Source organism: Physeter macrocephalus, chromosome 1 (genome assembly GCF_002837175.3).
Source record: "Physeter macrocephalus isolate SW-GA chromosome 1, ASM283717v5, whole genome shotgun sequence".
Classification (NCBI taxonomy): domain Eukaryota; kingdom Metazoa; phylum Chordata; class Mammalia; order Artiodactyla; family Physeteridae; genus Physeter; species Physeter macrocephalus.
Genome location: NC_041214.2, coordinates 72964278 through 72991481, shown reverse-complemented (window position 1 = coordinate 72991481; position 27204 = coordinate 72964278). Strand labels below are relative to the sequence as shown.

Here is a 27204-nt window from a genome sequence, read left to right as displayed (position 1 = left end):
GCCTCTTCAGTAAGTGGTGCTGGGAAAACTGGACAGCTACATGTAAAAGAATGAAACTAGAACACTCCCTAACACCATACACAAAAATAAACTCAAAATCGATTAAAGACCTAAATGTAAGGCCACACACTATAAAACTCTAAGAGAAATACATAGGCAGAACACTCTATGACATAAATCACAGCAAGATCCTTTTTGACCCACCTCCTAGAGAAATGGAAATAAAAATAAACTAATGGGACCTAATGAAACTTAAAAGCTTTTGCATAGCAAGGGAAACCATAAACAAGACAAAAAGACAACCCTCAGGATGGGAGAAAGTATTTGCAAATGAAGCAACTGACAAAGGATTAATCTCCAAAAGATATAAGCAGCTCATGCAGCTCAATATCCAAAAAGCAAACAATCCAATCCAAAAATGGGCAGAAGACCTAAATAGACATAATTCAAAAAGAGTCATGGGGGCTTCCCTGGTGGCACAGTGGTTAAGAATCCACCTGCCAATGCAGGGGACATGGGTTTGAGCCCTGGTCCGGAAATATCCCACATGCCGCGGAGCAACTAAGCCCATGTGCCACAACTACTGAGCCTGAGCTCTAGAGCCCACGAGCCACAACTATTGAAGCCTTCATGCCTAGAGCCCGTGCTCCATGACAAGAGAAGCCACCACAAGCCCACGCACCGCAACGAAGAGTAACTCCTGCTCACCGCAACTAGAGAAAGCCCAAGCGCAGCAACGAAGACCCAATGCAGCCAAAAATAAATAAATAAAATAAATTTATTTTTAAAAAAAGAGTCATGTACCGCAATGTTCATTGTAGCTCTATTTACAATAGCCAGGACATGCAAGCAACCTAAGTGTCCATCAACAGATGAACAGATAAAGAATATGTGGCACATATATATTATACAGTGGAATATTACTCAGCCATAAAAAGAAACGAAATTGAGTTATTTATAGTGAGGTGGATGGACCTAGAGACTGTCACACAGTAAGTCAGAAAGGGAAAAATACTGTATGCTAACACGTATATATGGAATCTAAAAAATATATAAATAAAAAATGGTTCTGAAGAACTTAGGGGCAGGACTGGAATAAAGACTCAGACGTAGAGAATGGACTTGAGGACACAGCAAGGGGGAAGGGTAAGCTGGGATGAAGTGAGAGAGTGGCGTGGACATATATATACTACCAAATGTAAAATAGATAGCTAGTGGGAAGCAGCCACATAGCCCAGGGAGATCAGCTCGGTGCTTTGTGTCCACCTAGAGGGGTGGGATAGGGAGGGTGGGAGGGAGACGCAAGAGGGAGGAGATATGGGGATATATGTATACGTATAGCTGATTTACTTTGTTATACAGCAGAAACTAACACACCACTGTAAAGCAATTATACTCCAATAAAGACGTAAAAAAAAGATAATTGGACAGTTAAATATGGTGCCCATATGTAACCTAAACAGAAGAGCATTCTAGAGCTATGTGTTTAGGAGAATTTAAATTTGACAAATAAAATCAGCATTGTTGCAGAACTGCAATATTTGCTCAAACCATAAAAAAAAAAATTCACTGACAATTTTTCTGTGATAATTGGAATATTTACTCAATTTTTAACATATTTACTGGAATTATTAAATTTAATCATCTTTGTTGTATTTGTACCACCTTGACTGTTGCTCTTTTTAAATATATTTTTTATCTTCTTTTCTCTCAAAAAAAAAATATATATATATGTCAAGGCAGAAGCACTATATTTTTGTTAATCCCTAAGGATCATAGTTCTTTTTTAAAATTATTCCAGACCCACAATATATATCTCAATATGCAACATAATTCACATTATTATACATTTTTAAAAAGGAGAAATTTTAGCATAAGAACACCTTGGAAAGAATTCTAACATGGTCCAATAATTTTATAACTAAAGTTTCTGGGCAAAAGGTATAGTTATCATTTTCTGTCCAAATTTTTAATAGTCATTTTAAATGGAACATCATTTCAGAATAGTATGAAATTACATTGTGAAATCAGGACAGTCATTGAACATTACGTGTCTATTACATCCCAAGCGTTATGTATGTCTTTACACTTAAGGAATGGATAGTAAACAATCTTGGAGTAAAATATGGGGCAGAACCTGCTTTAAGTTGTACCAAGTCAATCAAATAGAAATATGAAGAACCTTGTATTAAGATGAGAGGCTTTTATACTCGGCATTTTCTTCCAATGAAAAAATAAATCCAGTGTGCCACCATCTTGACAACTCTTTAAATATATAAAGAATATAGTTCTTATATAACTTAACACAAAGTAAACAATATAGCAATTATCTCTTCCAAAGGTCAGTCAAATGCAGGGTTTTTTCTCTCTAACCCTAAAAGAACATATCAATCTTCTACCTCATAGAAGTTGTAAATTGTAATTTTGTTCTTAAGTATTTCGATTTTTTTTTTTTACTTTCTGCTTGTTTCTACATTAAGATTAACTTTTGTCATCCAGTGATGATAACTTCAAGCTGATCAAATAAGGATGTTTTCTGTTTTTTTGCCATTAACATCCTAAATTATCTTTTATTCATCTGTAATCTAGATAGACAGTTAATTCCTCAACCCTCTTAAACTGTGTCCCTAAATGGTAAGTAGACCAAGATTGCTAATATCCTTGATTTTTAAATGACAAATATATATTATACACAGATGAATGTAAAAAATGCTCTGACAGTAACTAGAAAATAGATATTTTTAAGATACTGCTTATGTTATAGGACAAGAAATTACTGTAAAACTTGCAATAATAACTTCTTGTCCTATAATCTCCAAAAAATATAATATATGTCAAAGTACAGGAAAGACTCTTCTGAAAAACAAGAATAGGGGTCCTTGGTTTACATTTATCAATCTACATAATCTAAAAATAATTTATCCATAATCTTGAGCTATTAAGTGGACAGTTACTATAGAAACATTTTTCAAGATTTAAAAAATAAGAGTATCACTCCTTGGTATGGGACCTGTATACCTATCAAAGAAACATCATTAACAAAGTTCACAATGCCATCACAGCCACCTAATTAAATATCTTAACTGCAGAATTAGTGTAATTTTTCCAAATACATTTTTATAAAACCCAAATAGCCATGAACCCAATGGCATGCCTCTTTAGAGAACTTAGAAATTTGGGAAGTAGCTTTAATTATGTATTCCAATAAAAAGGCAAAAGTTGGTTGAATTATTTAAGTCCAGTTTATCTATTTGACATCACTGGCAAAATACTTCCTAAAGGAGTTTGCTCTGTAAGCATTATATTAAAGAATTCCATGTTTTCTGGAATGCCAGAGTAGCTTACAAATCAGAACAGAGATCCCATCAGCGCCTTGCAGCACGTTCTGTGACTGCCCCAGTCAGGGCTGTCCGTGGTCTGTCCTCTCTGACCACTACTTGTAGATTTATTCCTTTAGAGAAAGTCACTGAAAATCTGAGGCTCATTATACAGTAGTGGTGTTAATAGCATTGTACTTACCATTAAAGTATCAAATCAGTGCTTCATAATAGGTGCTACTTTATCCTAACTATTCTAAGCAGCCTCACCTCCTAGGGCCCAAGTAATCTAGTATTCATAAACATCTTCAGTGCCCTGTGGGAGCCTTCCAGTTCAATAGGTTGTGATCTTCAATCATGTGTCCTTGAGAGAGATAGAAACAAATACTTATATAACATATTACGTCTTATATCTTCAGGAAATTCCACCCAGTGGAATTCTTATAAAAAAAAAAGTTTTTGAGATTGCCAACTATTTAAATTATGCCTCAGACTACCCAAACTGGCAAATAATTGGTAGCTAAACAAAAAATAATCAAAGCCACATCAACAGGGTCAGCACACTGCTTCCAAGTTCACATAAAGTTTAGAGAGAAATGGTGAAGAGCACAGGCTTGGGGGTGATGGGACTGTGTTTGAATCCTCTATGGACACTGACCTCTACCAGCTATATTATTTTCCTATTGCTGCTGTAACAAATTGCCACAAATTCAGTGGCTTAAAACAACACAAATTTATTATCCTACAATTCTGGAACTCAGTTGTCCTAAAATCAAGGTGTCAGGAGGGCTGCATTCCTTCTGGAGGCTCTAAAGGAGAATTCATTTCCTTGCCTTTTCCATGGTACCTAGAATTCCTTGGTTTGTGGCCCCATATTCTGTCTCCAAAGCCAACAGCATAGCATCTTCAAGTCACTCTCTGTTTCCTTCTCTCCTCGCTCTCTCTCACTCTCTCTCTCTGTCTCTCACACAACTGTACACACACAATTTCACTTCCACTATAACAGATGATTATTTTAATTTAAACACAAATTCTGGGACACAAACCTTCATGTGCCTAAGAGAATCTTTAAAATCTGATTAAGAAAATCAGTAGAGGGGCTTCCCTGGTGGCTCAGTGGTTGAGAGTCCGCCTGCCGATGCAGGGCACACGGGTTCGTGCCCCGGTCCGGGAAGATCCCACGTGCCACGGAGCGGCTAGGCCCGTGAGCCATGGCTGCTGAGCCTGCGCGTCCAGAGCCTGTGCTCCGCAACGGGAGAGGCCACAACAGTGAGAGGCCCGCGCACCGCAAAAAAAAAAAAAAGAATCAGTAGAGCAGACACCCCCTTCCATGCTAAGCTATGCTGTCTTCGAACCCCATATGAAACAGTGAGACCCTTTATTTTTATCTTAACTAAAGTGCACACCACACGCGCGCACGCACACACACACTCACACACTAAAATGAGATTTGTCTTTCCTCACAAAGTGAAAGGCTGAACACATCCTTCTATGCTTTTGCAATTGTGTTCCCCAGGGACTCTCTCAGCTTCAAGCTTGCCATTCAACCTCCAAGGCACCCCCTTCATCAACTATAACAAATAGGGCCTTTTGTCTGTGCCAAGCAGTTGTTTCACATTTGCTGGGAAAAGAACAAAGGAACAGAGAGCTCAGAACAAACGCAGGAAGTGCTGAGGACAGTTTGGAGGGGAAAAAACGTTACTGAGCCAAGTTTGAATTTGCAATTCAGTCTTTGAGCAATTCATTTATTCTGAATGGTAAGAAAGATATAGAATTAAATTAATACTCATCAGTTATTATTCTGTAACAAATGTACTTCCTATATGCAAGCAGACGAGTCCTATGTAATTTGTTTCTAGAAGAAGTGTAAGAGCAAGTGACTAATTCTTAATTGTTTGCGCAATTAGACATATATGGCATTCCAGAGACTGTTATCCACTTCCTTCCTTCTGTTATAAGGAAATCACGGTGGGCCTATAGAACCCCTGCCAACACAACAGTGGCCTGGAAATTTCTATTTAAACATTCAAAGGATATGAAATGTGTGGCATCCTAGCCTACCTTGGCTGCTTGCTGCGCTTAAATTTTAGACATCAAGCCAGGCAGCTGAGCTCCGAAAACTACTCTTTCCCCCCCCCCATTCAAGTACTTGCCAGCCACAAAATACTCCTCATAGCTCAGAGCATCTTGCATTGGAAAGTGGTTCCTGTCTCCTCAGGAAGACTGGGACAAGATAAGCTCAGATGAGATGACACTTTCAGGCCTTTTTATGAAAAATTTACTTCATAGCATCTTCTGTAGAACCAATATCTTGTCTCATCCTCCATTTTATTCCCAGTGGTGTTTCCTCTTTCTTTCGGTGTATGGATCTGATTCTTGCCTAAAACAGAGAGGAGTGGGAAAAATAGGAGAGCAAGAACAAGGAAAAGGAAAGAAAAGCATCACAAATTGGCCTCCAAAGAATGGAAATAACATTTATTGAATACCTACAGTATGCCTGGCACTTTACACATTTGATTTACTGATTAGATAATTTAATTTTCATATCATACCTAAAGGACAGACTTAATTCTGCATTTTTCAGATGAGGACACTGAAACTCAGAGAGGTCAAGAAGCTTACTCCAAGTCGCACAGCTAAGCAGTGGTAGAGCCAGGTCTTTTCACTTCACCATTAACATCCAACCGTTGTAATTTGTAACTGAAATCAGAAAGCAAGATTACTGAGAGTAAAGATTCTATCCTAAGAATCCCGTATGATGGTTAGCTCATGAGGAGCTCAAAGTTCAGTACTAAAGAAATCCTGGTTGTGAAATTAATTAAGCCCTGACCCTGCCTTGAATGCAAGTGGGAAATAGATGGAAAAGTGTTGAGATGTCAACAAAAATCCATTTCCTACCAAGAGACAAGTTGGGAGATCAAAGGGGAGAAGGAGAGGTGCCACGGTTGTAGACGGTGCTGGGAAGGGTTAGCACAAGGAGTGTCCCTGTCACTTGAGTGGCTTTCCTAAGCTAGCCGGGTGAAGAAACCCTAGGTCAGGAAGCCATCAGGCCAGTTCAGAAGCCAGCCCCCCAGGTGCCAGGGCTGAAAGAGAGGTAGGGCTGAAGGGACTTTTTCTAATAGGAATTTTGCATTTCTCACAATGAGCTAGTCAAACACGAGAAAGAAGAATGAAGAGTTACAGAGCTTGCCTTTTTAATTCTCATTTGCCTAGTTTGCATTTGAACAAATTATTATTTCTGCCTTCATTAGAGTATTTAACACAGTGTAATCAACCTGCTGGGAAGTAAAAGTATAACCATTTTATGGTTTGTTACACTGAAATTTAAATTTGCATATTAAGCAGCAAAGGCATTAACATGTGTACCCTATTCATTAACTATGGATTATAAAATACCTCTCTAGTGTGAGCCCAAACAGCAAGCCGTTTTCTGATTGAACTGCTTAATTAAATATAAGATTATTAACAGCATTCCTTTACACCCTGGATACTTTAGTAGTTTGAAATTAAAGCACAGAGACATTCAGAAACTTTACCAAATCTTCCTCATCACTGTTTTGCAAGCATCTCTCTGAATATGATAGATTGACTCTGCTCTGGAAAAACTGCACTCTGAAATAAACCTCTTTATAAATAAAGCAAAGCCATAAAGTAAATAGTACCTGAACTCAGATTCAATTTTATCATTTTAATTCCGTTCAAACCTTCATCACTGGTGAGGCTGGTCTAAGTCCTGTTCTGCAGATTTCTACCGTGCCAAATAAAGGAGGACATGCAGCAAGCTTCCCAGTCTAAATACAAAGTGTTTTTATAAATCAGTGGTAAGCTAACTTAATTTGGTTCTTCTAACCTGCACTACAAACACAAAATCCTTCTGTACCCAACTGAAACCTATTTTTTTTTTTTTTTTTTTTTTTTTTTTTTTTGCGGTACACGGGCCTCTCACTGTTGTGGCCTCTTCCGTTGCGGAGCACAGGCTCCGGACGCACAGGCTCAGTTGTCATGGCTCCCGGGCCCAGCCACTCCACGGCATGTGGGATCTTCCCGGACTGGGGCACGAACCCTGCATTGGCAGGTGGACTCTCAACCACTGCGCCACCAGGGAAGCCCTGAAACCTATTTTTAAAAAATAATTTCAGAGTAGTGAGTGAGCTTCTCTTAACCTCTTCCATCTTTGATAGTATTGACCACAGGTTTAGATCTCCTTGACCTGAGTGAACCCGTCTCTCAAACCCAAACCAAAGCCAAGAAGTTGGAGGCCTCATCGAAAACCCCATCCCTCAAGAAAAAGGCTGATGGGCCTGACCTCATCAGTGCGGATGCTGAGCAGAGAGGCCAGGCTCTCCGAAACTCAGAGACGGCATCCCTAGACTTAGGTAAGGCAATAGCTTGTGTCTGCTGCTGTTCACTCATGCTTAATACAACAAGGAAGTTCTACAAATGACATTAAAACCATGGACAAAGCAGTAGAAAAGATTAATTCTATGTAGGAAACTGGACAGGACACACTTCTTTGTGCTTAGATTAAATAGCAGTTGGGGAGCTCAACTTTGCAGAACTGGTGTGGATTTATACATTTATTTATACAACCCATGTGTATTGAGTTTCTGATAGATGGCAGGTGCCACACAAGGCACTGGAGTTACAACAAAAATAAGACACGAATCTTGCTCTCTAGGAGAATTCAGTCTAGAGGGGAAGAGAGTCTAGAAAGAGACAACTCTAACCCAAGGTCTGGGAACAGCCAGAAGGAACAGTAACATGTAACATGTGTGGGGATACATCCAATACAATAATAACAGCTACCGTTCACTGATGACTTACAATGTCCAGAACTGTGCTACATGATTTTTTTTTTTTTTTTTTTTTTTTGCGGTACACGGGCCTCTCACTGTTGTGGCCTCTTCCGTTGCGGAGCACAGGCTCCGGACGCACAGGCTCAGTTGTCATGGCTCCCGGGCCCAGCCACTCCACGGCATGTGGGATCTTCCCGGACTGGGGCACGAACCCTGCATTGGCAGGTGGACTCTCAACCACTGCGCCACCAGGGAAGCCCTGAAACCTATTTTTAAAAAATAATTTCAGAGTAGTGAGTGAGCTTCTCTTAACCTCTTCCATCTTTGATAGTATTGACCACAGGTTTAGATCTCCTTGACCTGAGTGAACCCGTCTCTCAAACCCAAACCAAAGCCAAGAAGTTGGAGGCCTCATCGAAAACCCCATCCCTCAAGAAAAAGGCTGATGGGCCTGACCTCATCAGTGCGGATGCTGAGCAGAGAGGCCAGGCTCTCCGAAACTCAGAGACGGCATCCCTAGACTTAGGTAAGGCAATAGCTTGTGTCTGCTGCTGTTCACTCATGCTTAATACAACAAGGAAGTTCTACAAATGACATTAAAACCATGGACAAAGCAGTAGAAAAGATTAATTCTATGTAGGAAACTGGACAGGACACACTTCTTTGTGCTTAGATTAAATAGCAGTTGGGGAGCTCAACTTTGCAGAACTGGTGTGGATTTATACATTTATTTATACAACCCATGTGTATTGAGTTTCTGATAGATGGCAGGTGCCACACAAGGCACTGGAGTTACAACAAAAATAAGACACGAATCTTGCTCTCTAGGAGAATTCAGTCTAGAGGGGAAGAGAGTCTAGAAAGAGACAACTCTAACCCAAGGTCTGGGAACAGCCAGAAGGAACAGTAACATGTAACATGTGTGGGGATACATCCAATACAATAATAACAGCTACCGTTCACTGATGACTTACAATGTCCAGAACTGTGCTACATGATTTACATATATTAGCCTGTTAATTCATCACAACTCTTTGAAATGAATGAGGAACCAAATTTTCAAATTTAAAAAGCTTGCCCAAGATCCCAGTTAGTATGAGGAAGAGCTAGAATTTGAGCCAAGCTCTAATTAACTTCAAAGCCTGTACTTCTCTCCACTGTACATCTTCCTGAGAAAAGGAGACCTTAACCTCAGATCATGGAACCAGTCAATTAAGCTCTCCTTTCTTAAGAGAAAGAAAGGTAACAGTTATTTCAGAAAGCCAAGGGAAACATGGATGGGTAAGTATCCATAAAGTGAGCATATTAGTAACTTATCCATAAAGTTACAAAGGTTAAAGGGGATATACATATATGTAAAATCACTTAGCACTGTGATATATACATGTTAGATGGCCATGAATTAATTTATTCATTTGTTCAGTAAACATTTCTCTAAATATCTGTTGTGTTCCATACTATGTGCTGGAAATACAAAGATAAATAATATAAGCTTTCTGCCCCTTAGTAAGTTTACAGTCTAGTGGAGAGATAGAAAAATGATTAAAATAATTATAATAAAATATGTACTATGTGCTTCAATAAAGAAAAACCCAGGTTAAGCCCCTCACCCAGCCAGGGGGTTATAGAAAGTGCCTTATAGGAGGTACTATATGAGCAGTCTTGAAGGTTGAGTAAGAATTTGCCAGATGAAAAATATGAAACAGAGAGAGGTGGGAAGGAAGGGGCAGGGCATTCCTGATGCAGAAGAGAAAGGGAGTCACACACAAGTAGACAAACACAGAAAGATGCCTTTTCAAGCAAATACAAGCACTGCTACAGTATTCAAGAACGGTAGAGTACTGAGAAATAAATCTGAGAGTCACCAGGGGTCAGATAATGGGAGTTCTTGGATGCCAGGCCATTAAGTTTGGGGGGAGGGCAGGGTTGAAGGGTTTTTACTCAGAGGAGTGACATCAACAGATTCTATTTTAGAATATTTTTTCTCTTTTGGATGTGTGGAGAAAGGAATGGAGGCAGGGAGACAATACAGGCATGTAAGAGAGTGACAGAGGGGATAGTGAGAGGGAGATGGGTTCAAAAATAAATAAATAAAAACAAGACTTGTGGACTGGGTAGATATATGCATGCCAGCAAGGAAGAGATATAGAATGTGCCAAACTCTGTGATGAGGGTACAAGAGGAGAAGGTGGTGGGGGGTGGTGGGGGGATGTCAAGGTGGAAATTGTCGAGTTCAGTTTTGAACCTGTTATGTATGAGGAAACTGTGGAGCCTCTCTGTAGAGATGTCCAATGGACTGTTAAATGTGTAAATCTAGAACTCAGGAAAGAGAACCAAGCAGGAAATAGAGATTTGAAAGTCAGAAGCCTATGAATAGCCATCACAGTCATGGGTGTAGATGAGCTCACCAAGGATAGATCATAGAGAAAGAGAAGAGAACCAACACGCTGCTCAAACTGGTTGCACACACAGGATCTGCGCTCCTCTGCCACGTCACTTTTTGAGGCCTGTCTCTCTGGAGGAAAATTTTATAATTATTTCCTCATCATCCATGTGTTCTAGGTTTATTCCATTTCAATAAGTGAAATTTATACATATGCATAAGGATATATTGTTAAATACATTACAATATAATATAATAAACACATAAATGATACTTTCATTTCTCCGCTTTTGAGAAAATGTCTTGTGAAGAAGTCATAAAAATTCTTAGTTTAAACGACTTTAGAGGACACTGACTGCAAACCTACCTTTATATAAATGAAAAAACTGGCCCCTAAGGTTGTCCAAGTGGATTGTTCACAGTCACACACCTGTTCATGAGAGGGAACCAGCCAGGTTCTTTGTAAGAATTAAGCCACAGGGAGACGATGGTCCTAGCATACACTAACTTTCTCCATTGCCTCCTTCCTCTCTATCCCCATTATAAATTCCCTTCTTTGGTGAAAAATTAGGTAGTCTATAACAAAACCTGTAAAAAAGTGTTCCAGTTTCTTCCCACCTCCTTTTAATAACAAGGCTCATCTCTTTAAACAGAATTTCTTTCCAGAAATGTGCCAGAAATGCCTCAAAGCCATCTCTTAGCTGGAGGCCCATAGGATAGTACTCCATATGCTTTCTTTACCAGATCCCATGGGCTCATACACAAAATTCAAAATGCACACAGCTCTTGAAATAAATTCAGGTAAAAAAAATATACTTGATTGTTTAACTGTAAAAGCAATCCCATTTCTCTTAATAGGTCTCATATTTATTTAGCTGTACCTGTTTTAATTAATTTTCTTGCAGCCTTCGGTCTTGGGGTAGAAGAGCATCAGTTAATTGAAGTTCACTTGTATAAGACTTCTCAGTCTTAATCTCTCTTCTTCTCTCTGCACCTCGTATTCTCCCCCGTCCCCTTCACCCCCTTCTTGTCTCCTTAGTAGACATTCAAACACAACTGGAAAAATGGGATGATGTTAAGTTTCATGGAGATCGAAATAGCAAGGGACATCCCATGGCAGAGAGAAAATCAAGCTCATCTAGAACTGGATCAAAAGAACTTTTATGGTAAGATATTTTAATATCAGAAAATAGTCATTTATCTTAGCCAAAAAAAAAAAACGAAACTTTGCCATTTGCAGCAACATGGATGGACTTGGAGGGCATTCTGCTAAACAAGATAAATCAGACAGAGAAAGACAAATACTGTATGATATCACATGTGTGGAATCTAAAAGATATAACAAGCTAGTGGATATAACAAAAAAAGAAGCAGACCTGCAGATACAGAGAATAAACTAGTAGTTATCAGTTGGGAGGGCAGTATAGGGATGGGGGAGTGGAAAGTATAAACTATTGGGTGTAAGATAGGCTACAAGGATGTATTGTACTACACGGGGAATAGCCAATATTTTGTAATAACTGTAAATGGAGTGTAACCTTTAAAAATTGCATAAAGTTTTTTAAATTTTAAAAATAAATTAAAATATTTTAAAAGAAAACTAAAAAAAAAAAAGAAAATCGCCATTTATGTGTCATATACTTGTCTACTGAAATAGCCAAAGAATTAAGTCAATCCAGATACTTGCTGCCATTTATAACCCCCATTAATGTTAATAATTGTGGCTTCTAAAACTAAATTATTTCATCTGAATTGTCAAAAATTCAGCCAATAAGGATTTTGGTAGATTCATAATTTAATATTCAATATTTGTCCAATATTTGTTGATAATTTTCTGAACATGTAACTGAGCCAATCAATCAAAATATGTGCATGTATATTTTTACATATGTGTATATTCAATGTACAACATGAATGATAGTTAAATTAAATGTTTTTGGCTACACAGGTAACCTTTCTGACTTTCTTAATCACCGCTGTCGGATAATGCACTAATTAAGCATATTCCATGGATGCCCATGAGAAAAACTAGCCACTTGAATTTTACCATGTTTTTAAAGCTTCCTAAAGGACGGCATGTTTCAGACTCTGGTTGCCCGTCACACATCTCCATTTATTATGACATTTCAAATTCTATATAAAGATCAAATCTCACTGAGACACTTTGTGAGAAGCTCCCCTCCCCACCCAAAAATTACTTTTTTAATGAAGCAGAACTCTCTGTAACAAAAATGGTTTTGCAGTTATTTACTTTTTGCATATAACTGACCTGAATTCTAAATCAGTCAGAGACAATAACACATTGCAGCCACTTAAATTCCAAACGTGGTCATTATAATGGAAATATATGTTATCTTTTTCATCAAAAGTCTGTTGAGAGCTTTGTTACCATGGTTCTCAACGATCCAAATTAACCAGATTTCTTGACTGGGTTTCTAGGTGAATTCGCTTCTCGATTTACATTCATTTCCTCCATGCGTCCCTTATAGGTCCTCAGAGCACAGATCTCAGCCAGAACTGAGTGGTGGGAAAAGCGCTCTGAACTCTGAGACGGCTGCGGAGCTGGAATTGGTGCCTCCAACACAGGTAACAAAACCAATTCCTCAATGCGCCTATCTTTTCTAATAGATAATTTATGTCATAAATATTTAAAATTTCACCAGAAAAATCTGAAGTATTTTTTCCGTATTTTCTATTTCATATGCTTTCTCACTCAGTATCTGTCTCAATGCTTAAAATAACTGATGATAGATAGATAGATAGATAGATAGATAGATAGATAGATAGATAGATTTGGCTAGAAAATGTGTCAATGAACTCACCATGTACTTAGCACTTTTTCCTTGTTCTACCACTTACTGTTACATTATTTTCCAATACAAAATCTGTTCTACTCCAGTATTAACACAATTTATGTAACAGGCACAAAGAAGAGGAAATCACGTCTTGAGCATTCATTCACAACTTTGCCCTACAGACCAAGGTACTCACACATCAGCATCCTGACTGTCACATTAAAATAAATTTGTTGCTAAGGAATAAATAATTATAGTGTTAACAATCATGATAATACTAAGAACTACCATTTGTGAGTACCCTCTAAGTATTAGGGACCTTGTGCTTTTCATATATCTAATACTCAAGTAATCCTGTGAATGATTATTGGCCTCACTTTAAAGGTCTTTGAAGAGTCTTGGTAAAGTCAAAATCCTTTTACAGGGGCACCCAACTAATCACCAGTGGAAGTAGGGCATGAACCAGACCTGTCTGTCTGCTACTTGACCCTCGACTCCAATGTAACTGGTTTGCCTGTGACTAGTGACCTTGGCTGGACCAAGAAGGGCCGTCAGCCTCAGTGTTTTCATTTGCTCAAACACTTTGCAAGGGTACAGCCTTGATCTCTTAAGAAATGTGTCCACGTTCATGCATCTACAATCCAGTTGGAAATAAGTGGGATGAAATGAGCAAGAGAGATTTTCTTGAGTTTACTAGATAAGGTATTGAAACTAAGAGGAAAGATATATTGTCTGAAGTGAGTAAAGGGATAATTATGATAATAGCAAATATTATTGAGTGCTATGAGAAGGCCTTCTAAGACATATTAATTAGCTCACTTGATCCTGACCAATGACTCTATGAGTTAAGTGTATTTTTTAACCCCATTTTATAGAGGGGGAAACTAAGGCACAGTGAGAGTAAGGAAAATAGTCGACACACTCACAACCAGTAAGCAGCAGAGGGCAGGAGGACGCAGATAGGAAATGGAAGGCATCTGGAAACCTAGGCCATTAACAGCACCTCCACATGCACCTCACCCTCCACAAGAGAGAGGTGGGCATTACTGCTCCCAGAACTCAGTCGGAAAATAAGTCAGCTAACTTCCAGAACAAATAACCCTGGGAAGCTTAATGAATTGTAAGTGTAGCGTGAAAATGTATTTTCTTCATTTTTGTTCATTCTGAATGTAACTTTTTAAAAAGCAAATTGATAACATTTATTAGAGAAACGTTTCTTGATAAGTGCATTAGAGATTTAGACTCAACTAAATAATTGGTACTGTTTTGTAAACTGGAATCCTTGGAACAATTTATTTTTTTTAATTTTATTTACTTATTTATTCATTCATTCATTCATTCATTTATGGCTGTGTTGGGTCTTCGTTACTGCATGCGGGCTCTTCTCTAGTTGCGGCGAGCGGGGGCTGCTCTTCGTTGTGGTGTGCGGGCTTCTCATTGAGGTGGCTTCTCTTGTTGCGGAGCACAGGCTCTAGGCGCCCGGGCTTTAGTAGTTGTGGCTCACCGGCTCTAGAGCACAGGCTCCGTAGTTGTGGCGCACAGGCTTAGTTGCTCCGCGGCATGTGGGATCTTCCCGGACCAGGGCTCGAACCCGTGTCCCCTGCATTGGCAGGCGGATTCTTAACCTCTCTGCTGCCAGGGAAGTCCCTGGAACAATTTAATATAGCAGGAGAACACTTGTCTCTGCAGCAGGGTAAGACTTGGCACAGGTGGGCTCTTCCATACGGAGGTGGAGGGGAGGAGGCTCAGCTGGGGTCCTCAGTTGCCGTGGAGACCCACAATGCATTTATCTTATTATTCCAATGACTGCTACTCTCCCACTGGTTGTCTGATTTCATCCCACCACATTGTCCTTCCACTTACCCACCGGTGTGCCTTTAAGAAAACACAATGTGCTTTGGAAAATTTGTATGAGATTCCCAACATTGTCCTCCAAAATATAATGTAAAATGCCCTGAGATAGTTCTGTCTAGAGAAATCATAGTGAATTATTTTAGAAGGTTACCAATTATTTGTAAAGCATTCATCCCTTAAATTGTTTTCTTAAAAAACACTGCATGTTTACTTAACAAGATTTGCCTAAACTAAGGAAATTTATAGTCTCCTAGTTTTAATTCCAGCCTATGGTTAAATAGGAAAATTTCATGAATTTGGGATTTAATCATCTAAAATATTAAGTCACTCAAATGGAACAGCAAGAGAATAGACTGATTCATCTGCTTGTAATAAAAGACAGAAAGGTGTTTTTACTGTTAGAAGCATACTGCTCTTAAATATATGATCTCTTTATGTAAATAAGATGATGAAGTGGTATAAAAATTCGATTTAAACTGACTTGCGAACTATTCAAGTATACAATTTCAGCTTACCAAAATTTGTTACTGCTCCACTGTCACTCAGATGGTTCATAGGAAAATCAAGGAAATGTCTTCTTCTCCCTCAAGCCAACATAAATTATCTTAGTTCAACAGGTGAGGAGCTATTTACAAGCTTTGCTCAAAAATCATATTTCAGAATCACAAAGAGAATGAAAGCTCTCAATGAGAATTCTCATGTTAGTTCATTTTCAAATGAAAAAGAAAAACATAGACTAGTCTCTTTCAAATAGTGTTTTGAATATACTGATCAGAGTGGCAGGAGATTGTAATAAATTATATAATCTCTGTATATTTGAAGAATAAAGTTTCTTGATATTATGCAAACTGTGTTATTTGTATTCCCTGGAGTTAATTATTTAAAGAAATCCTGCAATCTGAAAAATTAAAAAACATTTGAAAAATTGAAGAAAAACACAGAAGGTGATGATATAAAATTAGCTTTTCCATAAATGAGATAGTGGTGAGGCAAAAGAAAAAGAATCCAACTTCTGCCGGAGAGTGATGGTTCACGCATTTCTTTTTCAAGTCTGGACACTGGAAGGAGCGCTCCAAGACAGGCTCTTGCCACCCTAAGCTGGACTTCATGAGAAGGTGGGGCAGCCAGGCTCTCCAAATACTGAGTCACAATCTTGTAATGCTCTGATTTTGCTGATTTTGGCAGAGCAAATGCTTCCTTCCACATTGTCAAAATTCCATCAAGTTGGCAGTATCCCAAACCAGAACAATCTAAACTTTAAAAGTGCAGATATGTTTTCTAAATTTTTAAAGGAATAATGTAAAAGAAAATGCATGTTAATAGAAATGTAAGATATTTCTAATATATTATTTGAAATGTTTAAAATAATCTTGGGAATTAATGTTATCTCCATTTCTCAGTCGAGAAATGCATCTTAGAGAACAGAAGTAGTTTTCCCAAGGTGACTCAGCTAGAATGGAGAGGACCCAGCATTCAAATTACACCCACCAGCTTCTAAAGCCCTTGTTCTTCATCATATGTCACCTCCTATCAGCCATATCTAGCTTATCCGCCTAAGAGAACTCACAAGACCATCGATTTCCCTTCTCGTTGCAAGCCCTGATTATTCCTTAGTTTATAGGGTTAATATGAGTCAAGTGGTTTTAAAGAATATCACTTTCCTCCAGAAACTTTGTAAGATGAATTAGGATTGTCATCCGATCTGAGGCCATACACAGTTTTGTGCCTCCCCTCCCAAATTCATTCGCGCAACCTCTTACTCTTAGAAATGCTAATGGCTTCCATTTTGTTCCATTTCAATTCAACAAATGAGATTGAATGTCTACTATCCATAAAGACATAAGTGAGGCAGTGGAAAAGTTAGAAAGATGAGAGAGATTATAAGAAGTATGAAGACCTTTATGTCTAGTAGAAACAATTAGATAGTACACTGTAAATACAGTTTTGCTTTTTGGAAGACAGCACAGGAGCCACATCAATATACCTTTTCCCCTCCTGGCCACACAGAGTGAGCTGCCAATGAGGAAGAAAGCAAGGGAAGATGGAAGAAAGGAACAAAGCAAAGAAGGCAGGAAAACAAGAACAGCAGGAAAGCAAAAAGGAAGGAAAGAAATCTGAAGATCATTTTCAGCATAGTAGAAAATCTACACGTACTAGGTAGTCAACAAATACTTTTTAAAGTGAAAAAATAAGGGATGCTAACAAAAAGGAGAAACAAAATGTTTGTTAAATTACAAAATTCAAAAGTAGAAGCTAGGGGCTTCCCTGGTGGCGCAGTGGTTGAGAATCTGCCTGCCGATGCAGGGGACACGGGTTCGTGCCCCGGTACATGCCGCGGAGCGGCTGGGCCCATGAGCCATGGCCGCTGAGCCTGTGCGTCCAGAGCCTGTGCTCCGCAACGAGAGAGGCCACAACAGTGAGAGGCCCGCATACCACAAAAAAAAAAAAAAAAAAAAAAGAAGTAGAAGCTAATGATTAAAGGACAGAAAAAAAAGGACAAATTTTTATTCTTTTATCATTTTGAGGCTAGTTCCAAAAATAATTTTTAGTTATGTATGCTAATGGACTGTCCATCCCCTTTAAAAATCAGCCCTGACTTGCCTTGATGTTCCATAACATAGAATTTCATAGTTGGAGGAAGATGGGAACCATGTGCTGCCCACCTTTGCACAAAACTTTGGGAATTTGCTCTTGACACATAAGGTACAGGTTTTTTGTATGCTTTCAATGATAAATGTCTGTTGACTGATTAAGAAAAAATATCCTGACCATCTTAATGAGGCAAGTGTTCAGATAATCTCTTCTAGCATGAGTCCAACTAGTCTGTAAAAACCACTAAACAAAAGTGTTCTAAACACAGATTTTTTAAATGAATTTCCAAAGTCACACCTGATAAGCGCTAACCAGAAAAACGATAATAACAAAAGCCCATTTTTTTTTAATTTTTTTTCGGCCACGTCGCCAACGTGTGGGATCTTAGTTCCCCAACCAGGGATCAAACCCGTGCCCCCTGCATTGGGAGGGTGTAGTCTTAACCACTGGACTCCCAGGGAAGTCCCAAAAGCCAGTTTTATTGAGCACTTACTATGTACTGAGCATTTTGTGTGTATTATTTACATGAATTATTGCACTTGAGTCTTATATGGACTCCATAAGTGAATATACACTTGGCAGATGAGAATACTGAGAATTGGGAATTCCCTGGCTGTCCAACGGTTAGGACTCCATGCTTTCACTGCCAAGGGCCCTGGGGTTTGTGAATTAAGATCCCACGGCCGCAAGATCCCACAGCCAAAAAAAAAGATAAAAAGAAAACAAACTGAGGATTATAGAGATTAATTTGTCCAAGGTCACCATTAACAGTAAATGGTAAACCAGGATTTGACCCCAGGCAGTCTGACTTCAGAGAGTATGCTTTTAATGGCCGTTATATAAGGTCTGCTAGTTGTTATATTTTTCTTTTCTACAGTTAAGAAGATCCCTTTCTCCTTCAATTTCTTTTGGAAAGATGCTGAGCTTTTTAAAAATATGTTTCTGTGGAAGATCTCTAGCAATTGTATGAAAAGCTATCAACAACTGCTACAGAGGGTAGCCAACAAAATTATGCTAGGACAATGACAGCCACAAATACAGTCATTTGCAAATCATAATTTTGATCACAGTCATAATTTTAAATAAAGAGAACAAAGCATAATATTATTTTTAGTGTTATTTAATTATTTCTTCTTTCCCTTCACCTAGTGCCGATCATTCAGTGCAATCGACAGCTGGGGGAATTAAATGCTTTCTTCTTTGGAGACTGTAATACCCTAAAATCCAATTAGCTTAAACCAATTAAAATGCTGTTTTTAAAGCCAAGGCATTTCCAGGAGGTTGCTGTTAACTATGGAGCATTTTTCAAAATCATGCAAAGAAGAAAAGAAATGCCTATATCAGAGTATATTTGTGAACTCCAGAGTTCCACCTATGTGAACATAATGTCAATTTTTGGATCAGAAGTTCTCACAGTGTGGTCCCTGGACCAGCAGTATCAGCATCACCTGGGAACTTGTTAGAAAAGACAATTCTACGGCCCACCCCACGCCTACTGTCTCAGAAACCCATGGGGGTGGAGCCCTGCAGACTGTGGTTGAACATGACCTGCAGGTGATTCCAATGCATGCTAAAGCTTGAGAACTGCTATTATAGTCATTGTGCTACCAAAATAACTGCAACTCGGATTTACAGGTGTAACTGTCCTGTTTATCATTCCTCTAGTTAAATACTAAGAAATACCTGCAGTTTACAAGCGTTATTTATATGTTTTCCCATATTACAGTTTTGCCTGTCATGAAATTAGATGTAAATTTTTTTAAAGTGTTGTTCGAAAAGAAAGCTGATCTTTACTATGTGTTATAGTCTATATTTCATTCTCAGTCCTAAATCAGCATGTCTGGGCACACTGCTGAGTTGCTAAAAAGTCTGAGAACCTTTAGATGTGTACTACTCTCAGCTTGAAAACTGCCTCTGTTTACGTTCACTACCTTCTTATATTTTATAACATTTATTTTATGCTTTCTTGGGCAAAATAAATGTCTTTAAAATGTGAGGTAGGTAATGTTTGAATCAGTAATAACATAAAGCTTTTCTAACAATGTGGAAAATAGCACTTACCTAAATAGTAATTGTACTATCAAAATAAAATTTCATTTGCACAGTAAGATTCTATTTACACTTGCTGTTTTAGGCAGTAAAGAGAATATGAACTGTAAGTCTAGAATCCTGAGAGAGATTTTCCTCTTCTTCCTGATATATGGTACGCTTTGCATCCTGTGATTCATAATCCACTTGGGTCGTGAAACATTGATGAAGGGAAGCCAGTGACAGTAATGGAGTCCTGTTAGGTCAGGCTTCACAGGAAAGACAGATCATATTTCACTGGTGAAAAGTGCCTCTAATAAAAGGAGGTGCCTTGGGAAAAAATATTAGTGCTTTCTCTTTCTTCTCCTAATGTCATTCATGACATTATTGTATAAATGCAGTTTATTTCTTACTATGTGCCCACATTTTTTAAAATTTATTTGTTTATTTCATTCATGAAGGAACCAGCAGGAAGACAAAAGAATTGGTTCCAAAAGCAAAGGATTAAGGAACAGAGATTTATATAGCCAGTTGGGAAAGAAATGCCAAAATAAGTTTACCAAGTTAGATGTAAGATAGATTAACTTTCTACACGACAGTAAAGTCCTGTCATCTTTGGGGTTAACTTCTCTACCAGGCTATAACACCCTAACAAGCTATCAATTCTAAAAGGTTATAAATCATCCGCACCTTTATATTTGTTAATCAAATATATTGTCACCCAAGAGTGTCAGATGAGGGTTGAAGTGGGCTGAATGGTGGCCCCCCAAAAGATATGTTCACATTCTAATCTCTGGAACCTGTATCAATCTCCCCCTTCCTGCCTCGATTGTCTGGGTTAGAAAAAGGTAGTAGGGCCCAGAGAATAAGGGAGGATGCTTGTTCGTGATGGCCACTGGGCCTGGCCTACCAGAGAGCAAGGCACTGATGCCAGGGCAGGCCCCGACCTGCCCTCGTGGCCCTACCGTTTCGGACCACAGGTGCTGCTCCAGAGGGCTCAACCCTGAGCTGCTCACAGGCCTTGCTCTTTACTGGGCACCCCACCTGGGCATCCTGCAGCCACTCCCCACCCCCAGAACCAGGGCTTGCTAGCACAGAGCTCTGCCACTCCAGGCACAGGACAAAAAACAAGTCCTTCCCAATCTCCTATAAACCCTCCTTAGACTCCAGACTGGCCAGGAGACCTTGAGAGAAATATCTTTAATTCAGTCGTTCATATATTCCCTGACAGCATATTTTCAACCAATATTGCTGATTATTTATGGAGCACCAACTATTTGCAGGAGATGCAAGGGATACAGCAGGGAATAAATACATCAAGGAGGAGAAAACATATATTAATGTTCAAATAAATTAACCTTTCACATTCATTAAAGCAAAATGCAGTCTAAGACTGTTATTTATGCTCAGAAATTTTCCTAATAATTACTTTACTTTTATTTTTCAGCCCACAGTCTTTTAGACGGCTTCTTGGCTAACACCCTCAACCATGCATGAACCTCCAAGGGACAGCTTTTCTATATTTTGCATCTTCCTAAAACGGCCAGTTGAGCACAGACTCCTGTGAGAGGCAGTGTGTCCAGTGTTTAGGCACATGGCCCAGAAGCACCAGCCCTACCACTTAACTAGCTGTGAGACTAGGGGCAAGTTTTAATTAATTACTTAATTGCTCTCTGTGCCTCAAAATCATGGAGTTAATGGTAGGACCCACCTCAGGCTGCTGAAAAGACAACATGAGTTATAGTAAGTAAAGGACTTGAAGCAGCATCTGGCATTTAGTGAGCCCTGGTATTCCCACTGTATAATCATTAAAGAGGGGGGTTCCTCTTGAGGACCAGTAATGGTGGGGAAAGAATGAAAAGCAGCTGAGTGGAACATATGGTAAATGCTGGGTGAAGAGCAAAGTTTCACTGTAGTTTTGGTTCTCAAACATGACTGCTCTTCAAAATCACCACAGGAGCTTTTCAAACTTAATTTAATTTTCAAACTTAATTTAATTCCTGGGCCCCACCTTCAGAGGTCACTTCATCGGTCTGGGGTGGGACCCAAGCCTGTTCAAGTAATTCCCATAGAAGTGGAGGTTAAGCATCCCTGCAGGACAGCAATGTACCACCTGGCCGAGGAACCACGCCTGCCCTGCAGTGAAAGGGGGCGGGGGACTCCACTCCAAGCCTCTCTCTCCTTCTCCTCCCCAGGCCTAGCTGCCTTAGCAGTGCAATCCCTCCTCCTGCAGTCCGTCCACAGGCATCCTTGGGGCATGCATCACTTGTCAGGCCCTGGGCTTGGCATGGGGCAGTACAAAAGTTATCAGACAAAATCTTATCCACGTGGACCTCACAGCAGAGAAAGAAGATAGAGAAGAAAGCAAGCAGTTACGTGGAGAAAGATCGAAACACTCTGAATGCTCATAGAGCTCTTAATCCAAGTACCGTATATACTTACTAGGAAATCCCTGGGGAGAGACTGAGGTAGATCTGTAAGTACAAAATGTGGAGACTCTCCAAGGTACCTTGTTGAGTAGAAAAAGGTAAACCACAGAACAGCATACCGTTTATGTTTCAAAAACCTTTTTGAAACACGTTGCGATATTCTATCTATGGGTCCATAAATATATGTAACTTCAAAGAAAAAAGGTCTAGAATTACACCTCTTATTTTCCATGATTAATTTTTTTCAAAAAGAATGTATTCATTGTGAAATTTAAAATAATAACATTTTTTAAATTCCAGCAAACTCTTTGTGGGGGGTCTTCTGGAAATATTTGCATTTAGCTAAGTTAAGATGTATATCACATTGCCTGTTAATTGTGACAAAGCAGTTGGCATTACCAGACATCATTTTATCTAAGTGACTATTATTGAGCAGAGAGCAACGTCCTGAGGAAATGGGACGTGAGACAGATGTGTGCCAGTAGAGATAAGGCAAAGGAAAGAGAATTCGGCACGAAACTCAGCTGAGTATAAGGAGAAAGACCTAGCAGCTACCTTCCATGTCTGCAACTTTCACAGTTTCACCTGAGGCTGGTCCTCCTAACAAGCTGAAAGCTCAAACATCAGCTTCCAGTTCTAGCCTACTAATAGAGATTCTCCATCTTAGCTGCATATTAGAATCACATGGGGAGACTTACTAAAATATCAATGCCTTGAACCAAGACCAATGAAAAGTAAGGTCTTTGGGAGGTTGGGTCTGGGCATTGTTTTTAATACGACCAGGGCCGAGACTCGCTGTTCGAAGATGTATGCGTGCACCCTCCCAGTTTGGACACCCTAATGCTTGCAAAGTACTCCAAAGATGGCATCAGTTGCAGGTGCTTCTTAAACTCTAGGGGACTATGGGAAAAGGAAAAATATTTGCATTTTTGTATTATGTGATTCTGAAACGATAACACCATGTGTTTGGTTTATTTCAGGCTCGACTGACCAAAGAACAGCGCTGGGGAAGTGCATTGCTTTCCAGAAACCACTCCTTAGAAGAGGAATTTGAAAGGGCAAAAGCAGCAGTGGAGGTAAGTTTTTTGGTTTGTTTTTCTGCTTCATGTTTCTAGAGTGGAATTCAAAGAAATCAGACTTCAGCAGGATACATATGAAATGGGTCTTTATAGACATGAAATAATCATGACTATGATTGTTAGAATGAGACGTGTTACCAGAGAACTTTTGACTTCCCACCCGGGGTGACTAATAGATGTCACCTCTTATGCCAATTCTGTGGTAGATTAGCAGTGACTTCTGGAGTCTTGGGTCAGAAAACTCTGAGCCTTGCGTGCATCCCATGATGAACCTATGCTATGCATTTGCTATGCTTCTGTGAAGCCAAGGGTTCATGCCTGATGTTTTTATCTCTCTGGCATCTAGCACAATGTCTGAAACATAGAAGGTTTTACTACCCCTGAAATAGTATACATTTTCCTAACTGGGTGGGGGGAAAAGGCAGGCCTGAGATATTCTAATCAATGGATAGCCCATCTTGGCTTGAGCCATAATATTTTTTACTGTTAAGGGTGTCCAAAACAATGACAATGTTGATAAATCAAATGAAACATTTAATTTGAACATTACTTTCCTTATTTAGCCTTCTAAAGAGAGAGAGAGAGAGGGAGAGAGAAGGAGGAAAGAAAGGGAAAAGGGAAGCCAAAAATATCCTTTGCTGTTTTTTATGCATTTCCTTCCTGGGTAGAATCGCAAAGAGTGCATCACAGTGCCATCTATGATTCTCACCAAAGCTTTGCTAGAAGACTGGGAGTTGAGTTTTTCACCCAACCCAAGTATGAACTTGCCAGGACCTCTATTTCTATTACTGATGCGAAATCTTGAAAATTGAAAGTATTCCTGTAATATGGTTCATTTATGTGGCCATCTTACCTCTAGAATTTGGATGAAATTATTATACTACGGGAGTCTTTCAGTAACTCCATACTTGAAGTGCAATTAAATCATACTTTCAATTTAATATTAAAAAGATTCTTTATATTCTAGGAAATAATTCCAGCCAAATTTCCTATCATCATTCAGAAACCTAATAAGAGAACACTTTTATCTCATCACAATACAATCCACCCAAATTTCTTCTTTTAATTTTAACTTTTTTAATTAAAAGTTAAGGCATATTTAGTGCTCTTGAACATGATCAACTGATAGATTTGATTGAGACCAGCTGAGTTCAATCAAGTTGTTCAACTGCATGGAGCCTGTAGCTCAGTTTATCTTAAATGTAGATTTTAACAGACTTAAGAGCTAATTTAAGCTTTCTTTTGAGCTCCTACTGTGTATAGGACACTGAATTAGCATTAAAAAGAAGATGATTTAGAACCATAGAATCTTGGAGCAGTAACGACTTTATAATTTATCTGGTCCCATTTATTATTTTTTTTTAACATCTTTATTGGAGTATAATTGCTTTACAGTGGTATGTTTGTTTCTCTGGTCCCATTTATAATAAGACAGTGAGTTCAAACTCAAAAGACTTAATTACAAAGACAATTACAAATAACATATCAACAAGGAAAAAATTGTCTATCTGTGTATCTATCTATTCATAAAATCACTTAATCTTAGTTTTGGTAGAGACCTTAGAAGTCATCTATCCCAACCAGGCATACAAAACAAATTTTTTTCTTTTCAAACATACTTGACAAGTTATTTATTCAAACTTACCCTGTTTCTACTTGACATTTTCAATTAAGGGCAACTCACTTCTTTTCAAGAAAACCTGTTTCAGTTTTGGACAATCCTAACAATTAAAAAAGCTCTTCCCTGAATTAGGCTGAAATTGGCCTACAAGCAGCTACCAGTTTTCTTACCCCTGGCTTTACCCTCTCTGGAACAAGGCAAAATTAGGTGAATCCCTTCTCTACATGACTCCCATTCACCCCAGGAAGCCTTGTTTTCTCCTGGCTTCTCCTTGTCTCTTTGGAATTGAGAGACCAGAGTTGTTATTCCAACTTGTTGCTAATAACTAAATAACAACAAACACCTTATTTACCAATATAAGTCTCATTTTCCCACACCTCTATGGTCCTTTCCAGCTGCAAAATCCTAAAATGCTGTAAGTTACTTGAAGTAGTCATTCAGCAAACAGTACTGGCTATCTATATGTGCTGGCTGCTGAACTAGGTACAAGAGATAAAGAAATGAGCTAGCTTTGAGTAGTTGTCTAACAATGGCATGGACCAGATGACCAACTCAGACAAGACATTTGCTCCCTTCTACTTTAGTTTCTTCATTATAAGATGAGGGGCTTGGATTTCTAATACATTAAGAATGCTATACGTTTGTAGCTTCAAGTGAAGTGAATGGTAAGTACAGAATTCCCAGCAAAGCAGAAAATTGTAAGCACATTTGCTCACCTGGAAGCCTGGAACTGAGAAGCTTCCTTAAGGAATGAGGGAGGATGATGCTGACCAGAAGGTGTGAACAGGTGTGGAGAAAATAGGTGCGAGGCATGGGGGCAGGGGTTGTGTTTCACTAAGCTGATGGTAAATCAGACCTTCAAAACTGCACACATATGTGAACTACTTACTTCCCAGCATTATTCTTATCCAGGGTTTAATCTAAATCCATGGTAGAAGACTTAATAAAACAGATCCAAGTCTTGGAAATATACATGCCCCTTGACCAGCCACTTCTTAGAATTTATGCTAGAGAAATAATCATGAAAGTTTGCAACATTTTCTCTGTAGAATTTTTTTAAATAGTGAAAATTTGGGAATAGCTCGTGTCCCATTACAGAGAATTAACTAAATTATTATCTCTACAATAAAATGCTATATAACCATTAAAAACTACATCATAGAAAAATATGTAACATTATGTAAAAATTTCTAGTGATAATTGGAATAATTTATATACTGACAGTTTTACAATATGATTCCAACTTCATAAAATGATAGTAGCTTAATACCTAACATGTTAGAATACATACTGTGTGCCAGGCACTACCTCGGGAGCTTTGCATGGATTCTCAGTCCTCACAGCAGTCTTATGAGGAAGGTAATATTACTATTCTCATTCTGCAGATGAGAAAACTGAGGCTTAAAGATATTGCAGACAGTTATGTGGTATTTTATAAGCAATTAAGATAGACTGAAAATGAACAACTCTCATTTAGCAAGTTACAAAGTCATGATTTTCACCCAGACTCCAGAGCCCATATTCTGAATCACTGCACTGTATAAGCATAAAGAGAGTCAGTGCCCAAACCTTAACAGTAGTTATCCTTGGATGGCTGTATTTGGCGTGATTTCTTCCATTAGCTACCTATATTTTCCAAATGTTCTATCATAAACATGTATACATTGGTAATCAAGGAAGAAGTGGTAAACTATAGACACATATTAGAGTCTAAGATTCTTAAGAGAACTAAAAGTGCCACATTCTTCATTTCAAGACCAATAAAGAATGGCACCACAGACTAACTTCATCAGAGACTGTTCTAAACACTAGTAAGACCCAGATGAAAACCATGCCTGGAGCAAGTTGAATTTTTCCTAAGTCTCCATTTTTATATCACTGATTCCAATATTCCTTCTATTTCACATTCTATTCCATTCTTAAACCCTCATATTTTTTTGGTCATCATCCTGCCTCATGACCTGGCACCTGGTCCTCCTTCTGCGCCTAATCCCCTCACAAGTTCCAGGGGCACTGCTGCGCTCTTTATTCCTCTTGCACAACAGCCTCATTGCCTGCTGTCCCCACTCTTTTTTTTTTTTTTAAACAGTTATTATTTTATTTGACAGATGTTTAAACAGAGGTGAGCATAGGGACTGATTTTTTTTTTTTACATCTTTATTGGAGTATAATTGCTTTACAATGGTGTGTTAGTTTCTGCTTTATAACAAAGTGAATCAGTTTTACATATACATGTGTCCCCATATCTCTTCCCTCTTGCATCTCTCTCCCTCCCACCGTCCCTATCCCACCCCTCTAGGTGGTCACAAA

At 38.8% G+C, this 27204-nt stretch overlaps 1 protein-coding gene across 6 annotated transcripts in view; it reads left to right on the top strand.

Moving 5' to 3' along the window:
• Window positions 1–27204, top strand: part of PEX5L (peroxisomal biogenesis factor 5 like) — a 224636-nt gene that overhangs the window by 93422 nt on the left and 104010 nt on the right. For 3 of the 6 annotated variants that reach the window (XM_024124174.1, XM_024124176.3, XM_024124177.3), the window contains 4 exons: window positions 7499–7693; window positions 11539–11662; window positions 12986–13082; window positions 23175–23270. In XM_024124174.1, coding sequence (XP_023979942.1) covers window positions 7499–7693; window positions 11539–11662; window positions 12986–13082; window positions 23175–23270 — 512 coding nt within the window. Of the gene's footprint in view, window positions 1–7498; window positions 7694–11535; window positions 11663–12985; window positions 13083–23174; window positions 23271–27204 lie in introns of all 6 variants that reach the window. The other 3 variants (XM_024124178.3, XM_024124175.3, XM_024124173.3) reach the window with 2 other exon arrangements.